Source organism: Cucurbita pepo, chromosome 16, assembly GCF_057944985.1.
Source record: "Cucurbita pepo subsp. pepo isolate OVF chromosome 16, ASM5794498v1, whole genome shotgun sequence".
NCBI lineage: Eukaryota > Viridiplantae > Streptophyta > Magnoliopsida > Cucurbitales > Cucurbitaceae > Cucurbita > Cucurbita pepo.
The window spans coordinates 9,925,851-9,944,377 of NC_141813.1; the positions used below are offsets into that span (position 1 = coordinate 9,925,851).

Sequence of the window (18,527 nt, forward strand, 5' to 3'; positions counted from 1 at the left end):
ATCATTTACTATTTTAACGGGATTACTTCGTCATTTTTTTTTTAATAAATACCTCTAAAGACATATATTATAAATATATTTTCCAATATCGAGATCTCCAAAAATTAATAAAAAAGTTAATAACTAATTAATAACTAATTGTTATTAGATAGGATCATAAATTTTCGGATAGAAAATTTAAAAATATATAAAATTTTTAATTAATTAATTAATTTATTTTAGAATTGAAGGCCATTTTTAGGGCAAACCAATCTTCTTCCTCTTTCCTTTCTTTTTCCATTCAGGTTTTGAAATCTGTTTTATAATTTTTTTTTTATTTTTGTAAAGTTACCGGCGGAGATCCACCATCCACCACCGTGGCCACCACCGTTGCCACCACCGTTGCCACCACCGCCTTCTCTCTCTCTCTCCCATTATATTATTTTATTATTTTATTGTAACCTATCATTCACAATAAAACCTCTTTCTCATTCCCAATCTCCTCCTCTTTCTCTCCTTCTTTCTTTCTCTCTCCTTCAACAGCATCACTCTCTCTCTCTCTCTCTCTCCAACCTGGTCTTACTCCTTTGCATCCAACCGGAGCCGTCGTTTCTCGCTTAATCTCGTCGTCGGAGAGAGAAGGAAGAAGGAGACGGAGACGGAGAAGGAGACGTATACGTATACGGACGGATACGGAGACTCTTTGAAGATCATGGCCCAGCCGTCCAACGGAGCTGATCTCAATCCCCAGGCCCCCCACCCCCACCAACAATGGTTTCAACAACAACAACAGTATCAACAGCAATGGATGGCGATGCAGTATCCCGCAGCCGCCATGGCCATGATGCATCAACAACAGATGATGATGTACCCTCCTCAGCATTACATGACGTATTCTCACCTTCCTTATCAACAGCAGCCGCCGCCGTTGCAGCAGCAGCAGCAACAGCAAGCTCAGTCGCAGCGACCTCGCAGACAGGGGTCCACGGACGAGGTTAAGACGCTTTGGATTGGTGATCTTCAGCCCTGGATGGACGAGACCTATCTCCACAATTGTTTCGCTCACATCGGCGAGGTCTAACTTACTTATCGTATCGAGCTTTTACTTTTTACGATTCTCAACCTATTTTCGTTCTTCTAGTTTCTGTTCGATCGTTTTGCGGCTTTCTGTACAGAGATCGATCGGATTTCTTTATTTTTTTTCGTGCTTACGCGTTATAGAATTGATTTGAAGTCTGTGAATCTGTGATTGCTGGCATTATTATTGCTGCATCTTATATTGTTCCGAAATTGGATTGGTGGTCCAAAACAAGTCTCGCCAATGCAAGCAGAATTGTTACTGAAGAGGGGACAAATCCTAGACTGATTTATTTTTGTATGAGCATCTCTTTTTTTGCGCTTTGTTAATTACCGTTTGTTTGTCCTTGATTTGTCCTTTCAATTCTTCTTTGACATCATAATGATCGACGCAAATAGATCACAAGCTTTGCAATACTATTTGGAGTTTATGTTTCCTTCCTCATGATGTCATGAATTTAAATTAAAGTAACGTGTATTATTGAGTTTAAATTGAAATAACGTGTGTTCGTTTCTTAGTTTCTTGTCTTAAAATAACTTGGGGCTGAATTTCATCAAACAATGTGTGATTGGTCTTCAGTGTCATTACTCTTTTGAAGGAGTTAGTGTATGGTATTGATTTACCATTATTCTTAATTCGTCCGTGCAGTGTTCTTGAGTGACATATTGCTTGCTTCTGATTCTGGTTTATTGGTCAATGGTTAGATGGATAACTGCAGACTGTCTTTTATATTTCCCCTGGTCTAATTCAATCTCCATCACGAGCATCTTTTTTCGATCATTAGTTGACTGAACTGTGTGTCTTCTGTTTGCTTCAGGTTTTCTCTGTTAAGGTTATATGCAATAAGCAAACTGGTCAATCTGAGGGCTATGGATTTGTTGAGTTCTATTCGCATGCAACAGCTGATAAGGTATTGCAGAGTTATAATGGAGCTATAATGCCTAACACAGATCTGCCTTTTCGTCTCAATTGGGCAACCTTTAGTGGAAGTGATAGGCGACCGGACACTGGGTCTGACCTATCTATATTTGTTGGTGATTTGGCTGCTGATGTAACTGATGCTATGCTGCAAGAAACTTTTTCTAGTAAATACACATCTGTTAAGGGAGCCAAGGTTGTTATTGATTCAAATTCAGGTCGTTCAAAAGGTTACGGATTTGTCAGGTTTGGTGATGAAAGTGAAAGGACAAGGGCTGTGACTGAAATGAATGGGATATATTGTTCAAGTAGACCCATGCGCATTGGTGTTGCAACACCAAAGAAAGCATCTGGATATCAACAAGGTTATTCATCACAAGGTTAGCCTTGGTTTTTCTGGCATTACTGTGGGTGTTGTTGTTCCTAAGGAATTGAAAGGCTTTAAATCATCATTAACCATCTCTATTACAAGCTTCATGAATGAATGAACTAATATGCCTCCATCCCTAACACACACCTAAAAAACAAAGAATAAGAAAGCAGAACACAAAAAGGTATTAAAAAGTTATCATTCAAAATTGTCCCGTTTGCAAGCAACTACAATAATTAATATAAAGTTGTTAATGGTCGTTACAGAAGTTTAACAGTGGGCAGTAGAATTGTTTGCGAACGGTTTCCTATTTCATTCTTCTAGTTTCATGGAATTAGTTCAGCGACTAAAGGAGGGATGGTTCTGAGGCTAGGGTTCTATTTTTCCTTTTATTTCTTCCTTTTTGATGGATTTCCGTATTTCCATTTATATATCTTTATCAATTGATATACCTTGCAATACAAGTTGTACACTTTTAGAATACAAAATCTGCAATAGCAACATTTGCAGGATTTTTTATCCTTAACCCAGTGCTATTTGTTAAATCTTTCCATCCTCTAAATGCTAAACAGTTTCAGCATTAGTGATTTTCGAGACTATTGATGGAGACCAGTGATTTTGTCTGTGGATCTATTATTCTGTTAGTCATGTTTTTTGTCACATTATTCTTTGTTAACTGATACCCAAGTTGGATCGTATTGTAACGTTTTGGTACTGGTTTTTCTTGAAATCTTCTTTTATTTTCATCTTTCCCCTCCTGTTGCACTGATAAGTAAAACATCATTTCTCTGAGAAGTTTAGGGAACCAGCCTACTGGCCAGTATTAGTGTCTTTTGGCTGTATGTCAGCTAGAGGATGAAGAATAAAAGTTCGATGTTTTCATCTGACATGTGCATGGTTTGGCATCCGTCCTAGTAATATTTTCATTTTCATGAATGGATTTTAGGCATCAGAATTATGAACATAGATTTGCTATATACTTCTTGTGTAGAAGACGTTCTAATGTTTAATTTATTTTGCGGCTATAAGGTGTAGATGTGACTGAAAATGAAGTTTATGTGTTTTCAATATCTATTTGAGTTTGAGTTTAGACGTTGATTCTGATGCCTATTTCTGTGTTTCATTTATTTAGCTTTGGTATTGGCTGGTGGACATGCAAATGGCATGGCTGTTCAGGGTTCACAATCAGATGGCGAATCGAACAACACGACTGTTAGTCTATCCTTCCCTGTCTCATATTATTTCTCTCTTCCAATACATACCTAACCAACTTGTGCTACCTCAGATATTTGTTGGTGGCCTTGATTCTGATGTTAGTGACGAAGATCTCAGGCAACCTTTCTCTAAATTTGGTGAGATTGTCTCTGTGAAAATCCCGATTGGAAAAGGATGTGGATTTGTGCAATTTGCCAACAGGTATTGTTAAACATGCAGCTGCCATGCTTATCTTATCTTTAAAGAATTAGAGGTTACAAATTGAGAAGGTTACTCTGGCCCAAGTTGGATTGACCCGTGAAGTAGCAGTCAGTTTTGGCTTGCTATAGTAGCTGGCCTCATTGGGTCTGAGATTTATGACCTATATATGCCTGTGTCTTCTTTTAGGATATTTTGATTAGGTAGCCTGCTTTTCTAGAATAATTGTAGATATGTACTTTATTATAATAATTGTAGCTATATATTTAAAAAGCTATGGCTAGTGGAACATTTTTTTAAAACCAGATTGACTTAGACTAGTTACCAATATGTTGCATAAGGCTCTCTATTTTGAATCTGTAAACTTGACACTCAAGCCGGACATAGGTGTTCGTTCTTTATTCATACAACAAGCTACCTTTTACCTTGTTCCTAAAATGAGCTGCCGAAAACGATGGCGGAAGTGGTTAACCTACAAAAATACATCCGTAAAATTTACTTCTTTCAGAAAATTTCCGTCTCAAATCAACTTGGCTGAAATATACTGATCAAGCTTGCCCTCACCAGGTTTTGTAGAAAAAGTTGCCAAATCTGCCAGATTATAAACTCTATCCTCGAATTTTGTAATTGTACCATCATTTTGGTCTACAAAAACAAGCTCCAACTTGTGAGAGAACCAAGTCAAGCCCATTCCCTAATTATCCATTAAAGGGATTCCTTCTAAAGAAATGAATATTTTCTTTCCCCTCCTAGAATTTCATTTGTCCAATGAAGTTCATAGATTTTTTTTAAAAAAATAATAACTATTGTCTTTATTTGGAGTGCTTGCTTGGATGGTTTCAGTTCGCAATTATAGGTTGATTGCACATAATCTGGAGCTTGTTTCTTTATAAATTTTAAAGACGGCAATGGCAAAGTTGATTGGAACTTTTTAGATCAAGTTCTTCACACCAAAGGTTGTGCCTTTTTTTTTTTTTTTTTTTTTAGTAAATGAGTCTCTGGTGCAACTTCTCCAACGTCATTAATAACAAGCCTATAGATAAAATCTTAGCTTTAAGAGGTGTCAGAAAAGGTGACCCCCTTTCTCCATTCCTCACCATCGATATGGCAGATTGCTTTAGTAGACTCTTCTCTTAAAGCTTCTCCTTCGGTCTTACCAAATTTCGTACTATTTTATTTCATTTTTCTTTATGAAAGCTTGATTTTTTCGATGAAAAGAAACCCTCTTTAATATCATCAACATCTTCAAGGAAGCTTTAGAGCTTAATATCGAGTATTGAAATTTTTTTATTGGGGATAAATAATACTGATTCATCCTTCAAAGCTGATGTAGACAGATTTCATTGCAAGGTTGGCACTAGTGGTTGCTCCATCTTCTTTTAGGCCCCTATTGCTGATATAATAGATAACAAGCTTGAAAAATGGAGAAAGTCATATCTCCAAAGGAGGCTATTCTTACAATCATACAAGTGACATTCATGAATTTTTAGGTACATTATGAGAAAGAATACCTATGTAGAAGAGTCATCATGGACAAATTTGGCTCTTACCCATCAACACTTGGCTGGACTTATATGTTTGCACCTCGTCTAAGGGTCATTAAAAGTCTATTCTCAGGCACAAGGATCGAATAAGAGCCGAACGGCTCTTCTGCCAGCTTTTGACTAGACTGGTAGATTAGAAATGCACTTGTGTTTCCTAGACTCCTCTCCCTCCACCAGGAAACTATCACAGATACATTGAACACCCTATGCATGATTAGGATCTCAACTTTTGAAAACTCTTCTTGGAGGAAGATACTGAGTGTGGGCTTTCCTATCAGATTTGCTATCATCAGTCTACCCCCCAGATGATCCAGATGGCCCCTAGAACCTTCCAGCTTCTGCTTGATGTTTTCCCTTTCCAGTGAATTGTTTCAAAAACAAGGTTGTTCTTGATTCTCTCTTTATAGAGTTCAGTGAACTTTCGGATGCATGGTCCTGAAAAAGGTTTAGTTCTTCTTATAGGACATTAATTGTGAGAGTACGCTATTAACACACACGATTTGATTCAGAAGAGATATCCAACATGAGCTCTCTCTTTAGGATGGTGTATGAGTGTATCTTATCTTGTGCATGAAAGACAGACACAAGGCAGCCTATTCCTCAATTGTCCCTTTGCCAACAAATACTGGTCCTATATCCTATCTTCTTCAAATTGACAACTGCTGACTGCTGAGTGATGTTTCTGAAAATGGTTTTTTTGGTTTAAATTTTAAACCATATTTTGTTATTTTTATGAATATATTTCATAGTTGTTTAAACTACAAGTTATTTGGATAAATGTTCCTTTAAAATGAGGTTAGATGGACGCTATCCATTCTCATACTTAAATGTTTCTTTAAACTACAATTTTATGTGATTTGTGCACCCAGGGCAAGGGGTAGAGATAACCATCTCTAATGCAGTACTATTTTTTTTTTGAGGATTCTAAGCATTGTATTGACTAACGGCTAGATTCATAGCGATGTATTTATTGGTCTTTAAACAAATATTTAGCTTTGGTTTTTATAGTACTTATTCCAGCTTGATTTAAACAAACACATTCATCCAATTACATGCAAAGAAAATGAGTTTTTCATGAAACACTGTATTCGTGGGTACTAATGGACAGCATATGACCTATCTTTGCACGTATTTTTCTCTTTTTTGTAGAAAGAATGCTGAGGATGCAATACAGGGACTGAATGGTACAGTTATCGGCAAGCAAACTGTTCGTCTTTCTTGGGGTCGCAGTACAGGGAACAAGCAGGTTTGATTATGTTATTTTTCTTTTTAAATCTTTGTCCTGTTTTACTCGTCTTCTTATGAATATTTTTAGATTACTAGTTGTTGTTGTATGGCTTAGAACCTTTAGAAAATAGGAGAAATGGGATTTGATGACCATGCATATGGAATTACAACACTTGTTTGGAGTGGGGATATCCCATCTTCCTCTATTCTTGGGTCTGTTACTGTAAAAAATATCATGACATTATTAGACAATTATTGAATACATATTGGACTTATTGATACTCCCAAGGTCTGATGAACCTGTTTAGACAACTTTGAATATAAAACCTTTATTGAACAAAAGGATTAATTGACATAAAAAGAATTACTGGGGAAATTTATACATTTAGAGAGTAAATTATTGAACATTTGAACATTGATTTTGAAGATCTGTTTACTTCATGCTGAATCATCTAGGAACGTGTTTTTTTCGTTTTTTTTTTTGCCTTCTCTCCATATCTTTGACCTTTGTCATGAAGGCATTGCATTATACTGTTAATTAGTTTCTTCAACCTTTTGATTTATTGTACATTGTCAGTCCTCTGGCATCTTTTTCTTTGACTTCTCTTTTAGCAGCAATAATCGTAAATCTGTTCTTAGCTACTATGAACACCTTTTTTTAGGGTATTTGACCTTCAATAGCCTTTTAATGACGAACAACAACCCATTTATACTATTCTTATTCCTCTTGGTTTAATGTTTGGCAGTGGAGAGGTGATTCTAATAACCAATGGAATGGGGGACGTTATGGAGGGCAAGGCTATGGTGGCTATGGTGGTTACTATATACCACAGCATCAGGACGCAAACATGCATGCCGCAGCTGCCGCAGTCAATGGGACATCTTGAGAAGGACATGGCCATGGCCATTGCCATTGCCATTGCCACCGTCAAACTAAAATCTGAGCATTCAAAACACAAATCTATTAGCTATCAATATATACATTGACTTGGTAATAGCGAGAACTTATTTAAGTTGTGGTTAGCTGAATCTTTATTTGCTGAATTATATGGCTTCATAACATTATTAGTTACTGCCTTGCAAGAGTCATGCTTGAGATTAGACTGCTTGTAGCTAGCTCATCTGCTGAACAATTTTGGGGTATGCGGGTTGATTTTTCTTGGCTGAGGGGGTATTTTATTTTTTTTAAAGTTAATTTACAGATTATAATTATATTATTATTATTATTATTATTATTATTATTATTTTTTAATATATAGATGCTCTGAACCATAATCCTTAAAATAATATTCTAACGACATGGGGTCCTTAGAATTATTGTCTTGTTCCAGATTCATGCAGGTTCAACATTGGATGCTTTGTAAATCAATGATATATATAATTACTGCTTTTCTACCTTTCTTTTTTAACTTTTCACTTTTTACTTTTTTATTCCCGAAGTTTTCTGCTTGTAGGGGCTAGTGAGAAAAAAAAGGTTGGAATCAGAGGATTTTAAGTCTCAAATTCATTAATTTTTTATATTGTTTTATTTTAGTTGATCGAGCCACCTAAATTTTACCATCCAACTCAATCTTTTATTTCTGAGTTGATATTGTCTATTTTTGGGTTGGGTAGTTGGGTTATAACCCTATTGTTACAAATTATTATGTTAAGTGTTAGTATGTAAAAGAATACATGTGTTAGTGTGTTATGGGTGTGTGAGATCCCACATTGGTTGAGGACTCTTTATAAGGGTATGAAAATCTCTTCCTGACGCGTTTTGAAAATTTTTGAGGGAAAGTTTGAAAGGGAAAACCAAAAGAGAGGTTGAGCCTCGAGTCAGAGCCTCGAAAGAGATGGATACCGAAAGAGATGGATACGAGGTGTGCCAGCAAGGATGCTAGGTTGTGAAGGGGAGTGGATTGGGGGGTCCCACATCGATTGGAAGGGAACAAATATTAGGGAGGATGTTGGGCCCCAAAGAGGGTGGATTGTGAAATCTCACATCGGCCAGAGAGTAGAACGAAACACAGGGCGTGGAAATCCTTCTAGAAAAGGGTGGATTGTGAGATCCCACATAGGTTGAAGAGTGGAACGAAACACATTGTGAGATCCCGGGTGTGGAAATCCTTCTAGAAAAGGGTGGATTGTGAGATCCCACATAGGTTGAAGAGTGGAACGAAACACATTGTGAGATCCCACATAGGTTGAAGAGTAGAACGAAACACATTGTGAGATCCCAATCGGTTGGAGAGTAAAACGAAACATAGGGTGTAGAATTCGTTTTCTAGCAACCTTAAGGGGAAGTCCGAAAAGGAAAACCCAATTCGTTCTCTAGCAACCTTAAGGGGAAGTTTGAAAGGGAAAACTCAAATATAATAATATCTCCACGGTAGACTTGGGCTAAGAGGACAATATCTGCTAAATGTGCATTTGGGCCACGTTAATAATGAAACGATAAAATAAATGGAAAATAAAAAGAAATAAAAGTTATGGAACTGTACTACACTTTCTTACTGAATCATATATTCTTTCCAAAGGTAAAGTTATGATAGTTGTAAATGTTAAATGCTTTACATCAACTCTTTCAAGTCAATTTTTATGCACAAATTAATGGTTCCATGTGCTCCATCTCATGAACGGATATATACTCGGATATGGCTAAGCCATCTCTTCTTCTTCGTCTCTAGACCCATAGCTTTCAACGGTTTCGTGTGAATCAATATGATCTTGTACTCGATTTCATATTTGACATGTATTTTAAGCTATGAGTTATAATTAGTTCAAGTCAAATTATATTCACGTTATTCAATCGTATATCTTATGATTTAATTTTTTAAATTATTGACTTTCTTTTTCATATTAAAAACACGTGACTTACCAATAATCGATGAACAGTGTTAGACGAACACGACTCTCCACAATGGTATGATATTGTCCACTTTGAGCATAAGCTCTCATGGCTTTGCTTTGGGCTTCCCCAAAAGGCCTCATACCAAGGAAGTTAGTATTTCCCACTTATAAACCCATGATCATTCCCTAAATTAGCCGATGGGACTTCCATCATCCAACAAACAGAACTATGAAAAGTTCTAAGATTCACGCTACCGATCAAACAAAGAGAGGTTGAATGAAATAATCTTACCAAAACTTCTCGTGTCTTTGCATTTGATAAGTAATTTTAATTATTTTAAACTACACGAACTTTTGAAAAAAAACTCGTAGCTTATCATTTAACGAACATGAGTAAGGAGATTTATAGCTTGTCTCAAATAATTGAAAGGCTATTATAGGTAGGAAGCAGCCTAATCCAATCCATTTGATCACAAGCATTAATTCACCATGTGCTAAGGACACCCATATGCTTATCATCTATTATTGGACTAGCTACGTTTAGTATATCATACACCTTCTCGAGTCCAACGACTTTGAAATGGACGTTTTAATCATCATTAGTGTCTTACCTAGAGGTCGCTACGTTCGTATTGACAAGTAACTATAACATATACTCATAATGTTGTGCCATCTTTTATAATTTCAATTTTACGGGTGTATTTGATTCAAGAAAAGACGGAGTAATTTTTCTCAAAATGTATATATTTTGAGATTGTTGATTGTGAGTGTGACAGTATTGATACAATGACACGTACACATGTATGATAACGAGGATCTTTCATATTGTATAAAACAATGACACAAATGCCCTTATCGATGTATGAAACAATAATACAACAACCCACTTATCATATTTTCTACAATATACGAAATGTCAACCATACCGAGAGGTATGTTGATGTGAATGTTAGAAAAATGAGGTCAACAATGAGGTCAACCGTATCAAGAGGTCTTTTATTTTAAAATTTGTCATAACTTAAATACTTATAAACTTGTAATCACAAGAAAATCATGATTGAAATAGGTTTAAGAACTCCGTTCAAAATTGAAAAAACGTTATTATACTACCCTCGCACGGAAAATATGGTGAAAATGATGGTTTGTCGTTCGTACATGAGTCCTTTACTTTTACTTGAAAAATATTTAATATTAATATATATCATGATTAGTGTGACCTCACTACTACTTTCTCTTCCCGATAGAGCTAGATGCATAGTACTTCTCTACACACAGTTCATTCATACGCATATGAAACCACTTGGCAAACTCGTTAACATACTCCCTAAGTCTAACTATGGGCTAACACGCACTACTGCTACTGAAAAATCAACTTGCAAAAGAAGTAATCTATGATCATATGACATACAACATGCATGAGGTCTCACACATTAACAATCACTGTTCAATGAAATAATGCATATAAAAGGATTTTGGGACGAGTTGTGTGGGACGGTCAAAGTAGTTACACCGACCCAACCGAGTGAACTAAAGCCAAACTAAGTCGAAAGAACGAACCGAAGATTTTCATTGGATGCTTAAACTTAAATAAATATGAATGTGGTCAATGTGGTCAACGTGTTCATATTGGAAGAATAGAATAGTTTTAATTCTATCCACAATGGCGGCTCCACTTTTGATCATAATTTAGAACTCAATTTCTCTCAACTTTCCCCTTCTTTAGATCTCTTCCACCTAATCCCCTTCCTTCATTTCACACAGCTTCAGATCCACCGCCTTGCCGCCGTCAACGGAGATGGAAGTGGCCGTCGGAGTCTCTCCCGCCGGCGACCTGTTCAACTTCGGCAGCCCTTGCTCCTCCCACTATCTCTCCGCTCCTTCCACTCCCTTCTCCTCCCTCAGTGCGCCCACCAGCCCCTCCTCTCTCGCCGTCAACTTCTTCCGCCACGACGACGACGTTCCGATTGGCTCTCCCTCCGCCGTCCCCTTCCGCTGGGAAGAGAAACCCGGCATTCCCAAATCCCCCAATTGCTCCGCCGACCAAGATTTTGAATTTGATTTCAGCCGCCAGTCGCTCTGCACTAAAGCTTCCCTCTCCGCCGATGAGCTCTTCGACGGCGGTAAAATCCGGCCGCTCAAACCCCCGCCCGGATTCCAGGTCTGTTTTTTCCGACCAAATGTTAAATTAATAGTTTATTACAAGTTCCTCTGCTAAATTTTTTTCTTCGACAGTCGAACATGTCGTCGCCGAGATCGCCGCACAATTCGAGGATTTCCCCTCGGAAAACGAAGAACAGCTCTGACATGAACATCAACGACGACCCATTTGAAGCGGCGCTAATGAAAGAGACTCTTAACCATCGAACCAATTATGAGCTCGCTGATAAACAGAGCAAAAACAGAGGAAGAACAGAGGAAATCTCATACATTTCCTCTAATTTTGCCCGCAAACCCACTCGATCCGTTTCCCCTTACAGAATCTCTTCTCGAACTCCAATTCACGGCGACGGCGACGGCGACGGCGACAGCTGCACGGTCGCCGGAAAGTCAAAGTCGTTGTCGTTCTTGTCGGCGATATCGTTCTCTAAGGCCAATAGAAAATGGAGGCTCAGAGACTTATTGTTTCGTAGCACTTCCGAAGGCCGAGCGACGGAGAAAGCTGATAAGCTGAGGTCTACGTACGTTGTAATGTCGGAAAGAATGGAGAACGACGTGAAGATTTCGAGTTTCCGATCAGCCGACAGCGTCGGTCCAAGGAGGCATTTCACAGCGGCGAACCGGACGGTTTCCGAGGAGTTTATGAAGAAGAGGAGCTTTTTGGGCCGTTGCTTGCGGTTTAACCGGTCCGGTATGCAGGAAATTTCTAGAGATATTGGGTCGTTGACACGTGGATGAACCGGCAGATTTTTAATTTTGATTTTTTTTTTTTGTTTGGATTGATAAATGTAAGAGAATGTTTTTTTTTTCCAGTATTTTATATATAAATAAATAATAAAGAATTTAAGTTTTTGGGCATGTTTTTTTTTAGAGGAAGATAATATATTTGTTTATATATTTAAAAACATTAAATTAATAAATAAAAAATATAAACTTTCTATTTAAAAATATTTTTTAATTTTCAAAATGGTTTAAAAGGGACATTAAATTTTAAAAGTTTTATTAATATTCTTAATTTAATACCTTTAAATTTAAAAAAAAAAAAATACTTTTTCGTACCGTACCACGTTTCAAAAATGTTCATAAACTTTTTAAAGTAACATTAAAACATTTGTAAATAATCTATAAAATGTTAATAGACGATTTTAGTTCATATATTGACGGAATCTTTGTTGAACTTTTTTTATAAACGTAAAGGGTGTTAATGTTAATTTTAAAATTTTACTGGTATTTTTTAAACATAGTCCACCGATATATATATTATAATTTTTTTTTTAATTAATCTAAAAATTTATTCCGTTAATTCTCAATTTATTTTCTCTCTATTATCTAAAAACTTTCCGACTCTCTCAAATTTTTTTCCAAACTCGATAATACATTAAGTTAGTTCAACACTCATATGAACGACAACAGTAGAATCGACGTAACTCTGCTACAAAATGACAAAGTTTAAAAAAATAAGGTTAAAATTCTAAACCTAATTTAACCTAAAATAAACGTAAACGTTCGTGAACGAAGAAAAAACGGGATTTAACCCTAAAATGATTCTATTTTCCCCACCATCCTCTTCCTTTTTCCCCTTTTCCCTTTTTTCTTGGCTTTAATTGGCATCTTCTTTCCTCATGCAAAAGATTTAAGCAATAAGTTAATATTTGGCGAAAGACAAAAGGAGTTGGTAACAACACTTTTTCCTTTTCCTTTTTAGTGTTTAATTATATGCCAATGTCTATTCACTCCCATCATATTGTTCGTTTATTTAATGGGTCGGTGTTCGTGTTCATGATGTTTGAAGTTACGTCTAATAGGTTATATGTCAAAACGTCTTAAAAAGGATGGAAGGGTAAGAATCCTGTGTGACCATTCAAATCATCGTCATTTCCTTCTCCCATTATTCTAATGTTCGGCTACAACAGTTGACTCGAGGTCAACCGATAGGTAAAGAGGCTGAAGAGATGAGTTGTGTGGTGTTACGTGTCACGGTCATACTTATCCAAAGCGTGTTGTTTACGGCCCCGAATGACCGCATGCCCTTTCTAAACCCCTTTTACATGCTTTCATCTTAGATAGGACATATTGTGTCAACACGCACCAGAGCTAAAATACCCCAAAATGTACTATAGGGGATATGACTAATCGGGTTATATACTATAAAATCTGTCGTTGTTGCTTAATCGCTTTTAGCTTATAATATTATATGCAATCAACGTATTTTCTCGCTCACGTTTTCCAAAATTTCTCTCTCAAACATGACTCGAGATTCGAGTACAGTGATGTTGTCCTCGAAATCTGAATTTCTCACGACTGACTTGTTCGTTGGGTTAGAACAAATGCCGCACAATCGCTATCCCGCTACCATAAGAGTACGCTTGTGACACTACGTAGTGAACGAGATATTCTCGAACCATCCTATCGGTTTTAAATTAAAGGTCGAGAAGTATATATATTAATAAAAAGTAGAGTTTTTATTATATGATTGAGAAAGAGGTCCACCTTGGGGTATCATTATGTGACAAGCTTTCTCTCTTTTTCTTCTTTTTCTTTTAAGAGATTCATATTTGCTATGCTACTTTACATTATTATTTAATGCTTAAATGAGATACCCTTTGGACCACCCACTCTTTCACATCATTATTATGATTTAATAAATAAAAAAAAAAACATTATAAATTATCTATTAATTATTATAAATTAATATGACGGTTCGTCGTAGTTAAATCATGTTGGTATAACTGTTCTCGTGACAATTAATAAAAAAGAATGCACGAGTTCGATTCATATTTGATTATAACTAGCCCACGATAAACGCTGGGTAGCCAAGTGCGGAGTGAATAACTGTTGAAAGCATCTAAGTAGTAAGCCCACCCGAAGATGAGTGCTCTGCTATTTCGACTTCCCCAGAGCCTCTGGTGGCACAACCGAGACAGTGATGGATTCTCTGCCCCTGCGGAGATGGAGTGACAGAAGTTTTGAGAATTCAAGGGAAGGTCACAACCCAAGGAAGAGTTTGAACTCAACACTTAAAATGAGTTGTGAAAGGTTCGTTATATAAAGCTATGATGTGACACTCGAGTAAAATAGCAATATATTAATGAATTATGATCACATCTGAACATATCACGTTTATTGGATTCAGGATTCGCATAATTATAAAATATGTTTTAACTCCAAGTATTATATACTAATATGTTGTATATGTTAACATGAACATAACTCAATTAATATATATATATAATTATTTTTAACATAGAATTTTGAATTCTATCCGTTTATAATTTATTCAACGCTGATCTTTCGAAACATTCTCGAGATCGATACAAACGCAACTAAATAATTATGTTTGTAATGTAATTTCAATTTTGCTTGACTATATAATATGCGAGGACTAAAAATGAAATCGAGTATGAGTTGACTGAGTCAAAGTGTCTAAGTTGTGGTCAACCTAGTGACGTTGACTATGAAATATCAAGTCAAAGTCAAAAGACAAGGGTTAGTACCGACAGCCGAAACCTTTGACTGAACACAGTTAATTTAGAAACTGATGTTTTGACTCTTAATAAGTTGACCATCCTAACTCCAATATGCTGACTGTATTACTCTTCAAAAATATAATTATTTGAGGGGGCCGAGACCGTGACAACGTGGCTGACGGTTTAATTTTAGGCTGAATTAATAAAAATATACAAAGAAATAATGTTAAAAAATATTTTTATCCATAAAAATCGTTAATAGTTTGTTTTAAAAATACTCTTTAACTTTCACTTTCGGAAAGATTCAATAATATCCTTAAATTTATTTAAAAACTTCAAGAATATAAAAATACCTTTGCCATTAATATATGAACGACATTTTAAAAATACATATGAACATTTAAAAATAATATTAAAAAATTTAGAGAATCATAATAAATTTAGGGTTTGGATGAGTTGTGAACCCTATTTTCGAGTTGTTAGGGTTGACTCGACAAAAAGAGTTTCAATCCATGAATCGAAACAAATTTTCAAGTTTTTCAAAAATTCAATCCAATCCAAATCGGAAAAAATAAAATAAAAATAATAATCAATTCAACTTACCCTTTATAGTTTGGGTTTACTTAATCTATATAGTTTGGGTTATTTGAGTCACTGGATTATACGAACACCCTATACGTGCGGATATAACAGAAAATGAAGGGTAAAAAGGGAATATAGATTTTGGGGAATGAACCAGGTGAGGAACATGACCCAATGAAGGGTCGAATTCTTGGGTCCGGTTGGGTTCCTTCATTGTTGTATTGAAAGGGGGAAAACAGGTCATTTTATATCTTTATTGTATGTTTGGCATGAATGCCCATTTTATATCTTTATCTCTATTTAGACAACTCTCGAGAGTCTATACAAGGGCTTTGATGTATCAATAGGGGAGATGTTGAAATAGGTCTAATAACTTGACCGAATATTCGAGGTCTCAATACCCCTTTGGGTTAGGGGCTTAGTCCTCAAATTGGTCTCCATCATTTATGAGGACCTTGTTTTACCTTTTGGGATTTGTGGGTAGGGATGTACATGGTCTGGGTCGGGTTGGGTTGAGAGATTTTTTTGGACCAATTCAGGTTAGGTTCGAGTTGTGTTTGAGTTGTTCTAAACTGAGAAGAGACAAGAAGTGTGTTTGGGTTGTTCCAAACTGAGAAGAGACAGGAACGACATCCGCTATGAGATAAGAACGACGTCAACGGAGAAATAAAGAGGCGAACGACGAAGACGAACACTGTAATATGAGAACTATGAAGACGAAGAGCACAATAAGAAAGATGATAATACTTCATCATTACAATTATTAATTCATTACAATTATTAATTCAATCTTGTGTATCGAAGAGTAGAGAGAGGCCATTTGCACTATGCAATCTGGACTTTGCAATGGCAGACAACATGACTCATGGGCTTGGGCCTATTTTAAATTTTTTAAGGTTTTCGAGTTGGGTCGAAACCCGAACCGGATCGAGTTTCAAAAAACGAACCCAACCCAAACCCGAAACCCTTTTAAACCCAACCTAACCCTTATAACTCGGATTAGCCGGTTGAATGTACACTCCTATATCAAACTCTCTTCCTATTCGTAAAAAAAAATTCTCAACTCAAATCTAAATGATTTCAGGAATCAAAGATGCAAGGTAGCCAAAATATATCATCAAACATAGATCAAACTGCCTGAAATGCTTCAATTAGAGTTTCTGAGTACACTTTGAACACTAATTTCTACAAACATTCACCCATAACTTACAGTTCATATAACCATCATTGAACTCAGATACACAACGCCTAGGAGGATGTTAAGACAATCATGCATTACTGAACAAACGCATCCCTTTGTTTCTAACTAATAATCTAAAGCTATCAGTCAATGGCAGAGTTCTTCTAGGAGCAAGCTATGAACAATTACTCTTTCTAATGTAGGCAATGACTAAGCATGGCAACAATGGAAGTGCAACATGAAAGACTATATTGATGGAACGTTAGCTACCTCGATGGAAGCCTTTGATGCAAATCATCAGCCAACGCCTGCCTCACACTTTCACCATAATAACACAGAGACTTTTCAGTGTCAAGAATGTTGGGTGCAGGGCCAGTTTCATTTGGGTCCTTCAATGGTTCAGGCTCTGGCTCCTTGGCAATTTGACACAAATTATGCAACACACAACAAGCAACAATGGTCTGTGGCGCATGGCTTAAACCCACATTCAAATCCTGAAGAATCTTCCACCTCGCCTTAAGCAACCCAATTGCATCAACCACAACAGACCTACCCTTCATCAGCATTCCATCAAACAGGTTCTGTGCAGGCGTGCCGATGCCGTTCGGCGAAAATGGTGTCAACAGGAAAGATAACAGAGGATATCCCCAATCACCCACAATGTAAGGTCGAACATGGTGACCCCTAACGTTAATTACGTTATCCCAAACAACATCACCAGAAGTAAGCCTATGGTACATAAGACTATCCCTAAAATGGCTGGCATCGTCACTACCACCAGGAGCTTTAACACACACATCCCAGAAAATTTTCTTGTTGTCAGCAACAACCTGAAGCAGAACCGAGGGATACCCAAATCGACAATTGTAATTAGTGGAAAAATTCTGGTCAGGGGGTAGTCGGCGAAGCTTGATCGGACTCCCATCAATGGCGCCACACATATTGGGGAGAGAAGTCAACTCCTCGAAAGCCTGAGTGGTCTCAATCAAACGCCGGCGACTAACCGGAATCTTAATAAACTCAGCATAAAGCTTGGTGGCCAAAAGACGGGTGACCATATTGGTGATTTTGGAAACAAGATAGGGTTCGAGAGAGAAACGAGCAGCGACGGTTTTAGCGGAGAGGCCGTGGCAGAGGCGAGAGAGGACCATAGCGACGGCGTAATCGGAAGGGAGAGAGAGATTGGAGAGGGCAATATGGGGCTTGAGCTTGTCGACGATGGTGGTGAAGACAGGGTGAGAGAGGCCGTAGAGGGAGCGCCATTGGGCATCGCGAAAAGGGGCTTCGAGGGACCAAATGTGGTCGGTGGAGAAGGCGCGGAAGGCGGAGACGGAGTAATCGGAGGAAGAGGGAGGAAGGGTAGTGGAGGAGGTTCGGGAAGGGGAGGAGGAGGCGTTGGAGCGAGAGGAGGCGATGAAGGAGAGGACGGAGGCGATTGTGAAGAAGAGGAGAGGGGCGGCAGAGGAGGAGGAAAGAAGGGAGGTGGGAGAGTTGAAGGAGGCGGAGGAAGGAGAGGAGGCGGAGGAGGGAGTGGAAGGGAGAAGGGTAATGGTGGGATCGAGGTAGTTGTGGAGGTGGAGGAGAGTTGAGAGCATCAGTAAGAAGGATTGATCCATGGCTGTTGATGCCGTCCTTCTCGCCGGAGATGAAGGTTTCTTTGGGGGAAGGGCAAAATCCAGATCGGGATTCTTCAAGTCTGTTATTTTCAATCCGCCCAAACCATACGGGCCCTGATAAATATCGGATTGGGCTCGGCTCGTCTATTTTCTTCTGGGCTCGG

General features: G+C 37.5%; 2 protein-coding genes across 2 annotated transcripts; both read left to right on the forward strand.

Moving 5' to 3' along the window:
* The first annotated feature begins 350 nt into the window (after window positions 1-350).
* On the forward strand, window positions 351-7,601 carry LOC111777485 (polyadenylate-binding protein RBP47-like). Its single transcript, XM_087118596.1, has 6 exons — window positions 351-1,054; window positions 1,875-2,355; window positions 3,478-3,557; window positions 3,631-3,761; window positions 6,452-6,548; window positions 7,276-7,601. Exons 1-6 carry the CDS (start codon window positions 692-694, stop codon window positions 7,414-7,416), a joined length of 1,293 nt encoding a protein of 430 aa, XP_086974722.1. The 5' UTR covers window positions 351-691; the 3' UTR covers window positions 7,417-7,601.
* Window positions 7,602-11,026: 3,425 nt separating this feature from the next.
* LOC111777661 (uncharacterized) lies at window positions 11,027-12,368 on the forward strand. The gene is made up of 2 exons (XM_023657364.2): window positions 11,027-11,519; window positions 11,594-12,368. The coding sequence occupies exons 1-2, from the start codon at window positions 11,157-11,159 to the stop codon at window positions 12,254-12,256; spliced, it is 1,026 nt and encodes a 341-aa protein (XP_023513132.2). The 5' UTR covers window positions 11,027-11,156; the 3' UTR covers window positions 12,257-12,368.
* Window positions 12,369-18,527: the final 6,159 nt, after the last annotated feature.